Here is a 6,193-nt window from a genome sequence, read left to right as displayed (position 1 = left end):
GGGGGGGGGTTGAGTAAGCCTAGGGGGAAAATCGATGATTTATGAACTTTCGCAGAACTTGTTAACCACTAGTTATAAATAAGCAGTAAATACTTTCATCTCTGGTTGTTGGGGTTGTAATGATCATCCATAATGGATATTCTTGTCGTTATGTGCATCAGAAAAGTGGGATGTGAACTCGAAATATTCAATTTTAATTTACAAATGTAAATTTACGACCACGAGTAGTCCATTAACTCGCGACCCAGCGCTCTGTTGCTACGACGGGGCATTAAATAAATCAGGGAAAAGACGAGAGAGAGAAAGCGCGTACTAACTTTCGCGAATGACCGAGTGCAAAAAAGACTAGAATAAAAAGGGAATTCTCCACTGAAGAAGCAGAGGGTTTATGAATAATAATAGTACGATGAGACCTGGTAGAATGTTAAATAGACTTATTACACTGAAAGGAAAATGGAAAATGAATTAACGAGAGATGAAAGAGGGAAGATAATTAAAACACGATTTTTAAGAATGGGTGGATTAAACCATTAATAGTAGTACAAAATTTGAAAACCGAGGTTAATGAAAATTTAACGAAGAATAAATTTATACGATGAGATAAATTCAGTACAAATGACTATTGTTATTTATTTTGAAAAAAAAAATTGGTATATTGCTGACTGGCAAATATTTCACGGGAGGTTACAATTACGCGGCAATAATGAAAAGTCAATAGAATGGACTCGAGAGATGGATGGTGTGTTTTCTAACGCCATCACAAACACATTGTCCTTTGAAATTTCATTAGTTTCCCCAGGAGCAATTGAACGTTGAATGTCCATTGTGGCTCAACCTTAAACGTAACCGCCTTAAACGTTCTCTCTATGCCCGGAAGCTTTGAACTTTCCCACGTTAACACCCGTAATTGCGCTTTTGTGATGGCCAAGTCGTCGGGGGGGTAAGCTAGGGAAACCCATTGAAAACCGGGGGTTAAGCCATTCCATTTGAGCTTCTGTTATCGATCGTTGAGAGCATTTAATCAATTTTCGAAGAGTTATGGTGTTTACGAGTCTTGCTACGACTGATGATTTTTTCAATGAATTCTAAATGATTTTTATTTTTATTCCGGTCCTTTCTGTCCTGTTCTGGCTAATTGAACTCACAACTTTCAGAACACTAGGCTCGCGTCTAGCCACTGAGCTACCGACGTCGGTTTCGAATAATTGTAAGGATAAGGGAGGATTTAATGGGAGTAATGAGACAATTAATAAAAAATTGCAGGGAAAAGCGACAGTTCTGGTGATTTTACTGGTGTTGAGTAATGCGCTAGGGGATGACGCAAGTCCGACACCTTCGGCAGCAGAAACCCTTGGTAATTTGTACCGACAGGCTCGCTCTGAGATGTATTACGGAAGTAGATATGCGACTGAAGGCTCATCCGTGACTTCTGGTGCTATTGGAATACGCGGTGAACCAGAGCACCGCGATGCTGCTTACTACGAGTCACGTTGCATCACCTGTGACCCTAACAAGTCCGCAGGCTCCGACAGAGGGTGAGTTATTGCACACCAGATACGTAACCAGATTAACTGTTTAAATTCCCCACAGTGTCCCATCAAATTTTTTCACCACAATCCAATATTTTCTCACGGAAAAAAAAAATTGTAATCGGAATATTTTTTCCAAATTTTCCAAATTTTCCAAAAATTTCTAGACAACTTTTCAGAATTTTTTTTTATGAAACAACAAAAAAGGAAAACAAAACAATTTTATTTTCGGAAAAGGTTTTGAAAAATTTTTCAAAAATTTGAATAGGAAAAGTTTTTTCATCATTTAGATGGCGTATTTTTTGTGAATAATAAAAAACAAAAAAAGTAATGAAATAACAGTATAATTAAAAGAAAAAATTATATTTGCAAAAATTTCTAGAAAATGATGTAAAACATTTCCCGAAACAAATGTTTGAAAAATTTTTCAAAACATTTCCCAAAAATACAATTGTTTTGTTTCCCGATTTTCATTTGTTTCAAAAAGAAAACTTTTTGAAAACTTTTCCAGAAATTTTTTGAAAATTTGGAAAAAATATTCCGATTACAATTTTTTTTTTACCCGGGATTCCTTAAACTGTCGAGAAATGCCAAATTATTCAATGAAATAACCGTCGATTAGTTACCCCATCTCCAAAATTCATTGTTTCTGTTTATAACTAATGCCCTCAATTTTTCTATGACGCAATATATTTTCGTTGACACAAAGGTGGAATGCAGACGGCGAGTGTCTTTTATCCCGAACGTTATTGCCAAAGTTTGAGTCTGAAGAAAGTAATTCCCGGGGAGAAAAATTTCCGAGACATGTGGCATCCCAGAGGGGAGGGTACGTGGGAAGGGGCTTGAAGACACTTGAGGGGAAATGAAAATGGGAAATTGTCACTTTATTCTCCTTATCAACGACAATTGTCCCCAATTTTTCCTTCACAGTCTCTTCGCATTGAAAAAGAAATGGTGAATCTGGAGTTAATGGTCGCGCCTGAAATTTCCATTGTTTATTTTAATTGATGGATATTTGCCAGATGGAGACAGAGAAATCGATACGATTATTACGACGACGATTATTTCGGGGATAAGAGGGACCGAGATCGTTACGACAATTCTCTACCCGAGATGGCAAGAGGCTCTTACGATTATGACCGGATGAGACCTGCTTATGATTACGATAGGATGAGAGGTGGGTACGATTATGACCGGCCGAGAGGGCCTCCTTTCGACTACGATCGGATCAAACCACAATCTCAGGACTATGACCGCTATGATCCATACCTCAGGCGTGACATGACAAGACCCATGAGCTATCCAGATCGGTAATTATTTTCACCACCGACAACAAGTGATCATTAACGATTTAATTGAATATAAACGACGGTGACTACCTTGGTGTGATTTAAATGATTGCAGGTACGACGTGCAGACCGGTAGAGATCGTTACTATGACAGTGGTAAGTACGATCATAACGTCGATCGCTATCCAGAGCGGGGAAACGGATACGACAACCTGGACCAGAGGCACCTTTACGCAGCACGATACGATCCTTATTCCTCTCGTAGACGACCAATGGATGACAGCTACATCAACAGATACGATCGGTACAACCGAAATTATCCGTCAAGGTATCATCATGCCCTTTTAGAGCGCAAATAACATTTTCCTGTAGAGTCAATAATTACTGAGACAATCCAAATTGTACAATCTGAATTGTACATTTTACCACACCTCTTGTCAATCTCCAAAGGACTGAATAATTCGGGTCTCACCGATTCGACATTCAAAATGAATCATTGAATATAGGTATGACCCGTACGAGCGTTATGATCCGTACTGGGAGCGAAGTTATAACCGTCGTCCATACGATGATCGATACGAGCGTTATCCAATTCGAGATCGACCTGATTCCCGTGGATATTTCTCGTCTGGGGTGTGGGGACCGGGATATGAAAGAGGTTACGCCAGTAGTTGGAATTACCTTGGTCCCAGAGACAGTTGGCGAGAAACTGGCAGAGACAGAGAGCCAGGGTGAGTACCACATCCTCAGTAGATTTCTCTTCCTTTACACGAGACGTCAGATATATTATCAGTGGCGTTTTCCATATTTTATATCACCTTCTCACATTTTTTCTTCCATTATCACGTGATTGGGGCATGAAGGGAGCGTTGGAGGGACTTGGACAGAGATCGCGATGGGTGAGTGCCAATTGTCACGTCATTTTCGATTGTTTCAATTAAAAATTAAATAAAGTCGATGGATATATCGGAGAAGTGGACGATGCAGTTGTGATCGGATCGGTTTGATCAACCGGTTATTTTTCATTCGTTTAAAATAACCGGAGGAAGAGCTATCCAACTAAGCTGATTATTTTCGCTACTCAATGTTTAAATTCTAGTGCTCTCGTTATGGTATTTGCTTGGAAAACAAAATTACAATGGCTCTGGGCATAATATAACGTCGATTTCTAGCAATCACGCATAATCCTCGGGGATCCAATTAATCCGGTGCTATCGAAATCTTCTCGAGCGCGTAAATACGCTCGAATAAATCCCAGTGAATTGCACTGTGTGTATTCTTAGGGGCGGATTGAATCGCGTGTACTAGTTTTATAGATTTACACAGCGAGGAAATAATTATTGTGAGTCGACTGAAGTGATTAATTTTTCTCATATTTATGCGTGGGAAATGTCTTGAGACAATTCAAACGATTGGATATATTTTGTTCATAATTTTTCGACAATTATTTGCGTTTTTACGCTGATTTTTTTTTTCTCTCAACTGTTGCAGGTCTTATCGACCTAGGGATTATTTCCATGACAGCACAGCATCGCCTGGTGGTTCTCGTGGCACTAGTTATATCTACGATCGGCCAGAATCCTCGACCAAGCCAGACTCAACAGAACGCGACAAGCCAACGAGCTCACCGCAGACACAAGATAATAAAGTGTACAAGGATTAAAGAACACTTCAGTCAATTCAATAGACTCAGTGCATTTTTCGTGACTATTTTAAAGAAATCTCAATTTATTTTCTAGTTGTAATACCTATTTAAGATTTAGTGTTTTGTCGAATTTCTACGGTGCAATGACCTCAAGGAAACTAATGAGATTAAAAATAAAGTCTTGATAATTGAAATAATAGCGAGTGATTTTTCATCGAATGTTAAAAAATCGAGTGAAAACTTGACATTCGATCGAAATAAATTTCCACACGAATGAAAGGAATGGGGCTTTAACTCTGTACTGTGATTATCATGAATGAATGACCCAGTGGATAATTGAATAAATTCGGCAATTCAATATTTCAACAATTTCCAGCTGTTGTTATTTACTCCGGACTTTCGTGGGCATTTAATTAGCTCCCGGCATTTTCACAGAAGCAGAAAATGCGATAAACTCCGGTACCAAATTTACACAGCTCTCTCGGTACTTACTACTTTAATTTCAAAGTCCGACAGAGTTTTGTTCGGGTTTGGGAGCAGCTTGCCCCTGTCCCGCATTTACCACCCTCCGAGACATTGGAAATTAATCCCAACCCCTCCAACTCCTCGGCAATATGTCCCAGTGTTCGGCAGAGGCGTTTACCAAGTTTCTGCTCTTGTATAAAGTTCCGAGGAGATGAAACTAAATTCACACCGAAATTTATGTATCTAGCTGACTAGCTGAACAGCTATACTTATCATATACTTATCGAATCCCAACTCATGAGTTGCATTTCAAAATCATGTCAATGTCTCATGACTTGTTTATTTAATAGTTTACTTCAGGATTATTTATCGATGTATTTCCCTCCTTATTGATTCTCTCTCTTGTTTCGTTTTGTTGTTGAGGAGTGAGAGGATAAGAATGGTTTTTATCCAAAGAAATTGGATAATTGGAAGACATTTCAATGATTTTTGTTTTTTGGTGGACCTTAATCACACATTTATCTTAAAATTAAATAATGCAATTAATCGTCGATGAAATGACATTTAGACTTGACAATTCAACTTGAAAGTTCCATCGAATCCCGCCCCTCCAATAACTGCGATGCAATCAGAGTGGAAACTAGGAACCGATGGAAGAACTGGGAGTCTAAGTCGAGCAGTTGCGGAGTAGGCGAGGGTGTCTTCAAGAATCAAGATTTAAATTGAGTTTGGGTTTGATTGAGGCGTCCCAACGATCTACCTCTCTGCCCTGCATCCATCGTGGAACGAAATTAGCATTTAGATCGCCCAATTCTGAGGGAATACGGAGTTGTTTTATGATTCTGAGGAAAACCCCGGGCTTTTCGAGGCGAGAGAATGGAGAGAGTGGAATATATTGCATACGGGCCTTTGTCGCACTGCATTCCTCTGATTTCTATTGAGTTGCCAAGTTGGGATTTTTTTTGAAGAGCATTTCGATGGTGGAACTCATGGTTTACGATTCTCTTGGTCTTTCCCTGGCGTCTGACAATAATGGAATTGTACTACTTAACTTGAGGGTTTCAATGCGTTTTGTGAGGGAAAATAATAATAATACTCATAACAATAATAAATTGATACCACGGGTAAAAAAAATGATATTTTTCTGAAAAATTTTTCGGGAAATTTTTCTTTTTTAACAAATAAAAATTGGGAAATAAAACAATTGTTTTTTTGGGAAATGTTTTGAAAAATTTTGTAAAAATTTATTTCGGAATTTTTTTTAA

At 38.6% G+C, this 6,193-nt stretch overlaps 1 protein-coding gene across 2 annotated transcripts in view; it reads left to right on the top strand.

The window, feature by feature from the left end:
* LOC105268099 (putative DNA helicase INO80) overlaps positions 1–4,657 on the top strand; it is an 11,515-nt gene extending 6,858 nt beyond the window's left edge. Inside the window, exons 2-7 of one of the 2 annotated variants that reach the window (XM_011307385.1) lie at positions 1,264–1,535; positions 2,552–2,839; positions 2,934–3,146; positions 3,325–3,549; positions 3,682–3,717; positions 4,310–4,657. In XM_011307385.1, the coding sequence (XP_011305687.1) occupies positions 1,264–1,535; positions 2,552–2,839; positions 2,934–3,146; positions 3,325–3,549; positions 3,682–3,717; positions 4,310–4,481 (1,206 nt within the window). In that variant the 3' untranslated portion in view covers positions 4,482–4,657. The remainder of the gene's footprint in view (positions 1–1,263; positions 1,536–2,551; positions 2,840–2,933; positions 3,147–3,324; positions 3,550–3,681; positions 3,718–4,309) is intronic. The other variant, XM_011307386.1, reaches the window with a different exon arrangement.
* The last annotated feature ends 1,536 nt before the right edge of the window (positions 4,658–6,193 follow it).

The sequence above is a fragment of the Fopius arisanus genome, unplaced genomic scaffold (genome assembly GCF_000806365.1).
Source record: "Fopius arisanus strain USDA-PBARC FA_bdor unplaced genomic scaffold, ASM80636v1 scaffold00053, whole genome shotgun sequence".
NCBI lineage: Eukaryota > Metazoa > Arthropoda > Insecta > Hymenoptera > Braconidae > Fopius > Fopius arisanus.
The sequence above is the reverse complement of the archived record's forward strand: the minus strand, read 5'-3'. Positions and strand labels throughout refer to the sequence as shown.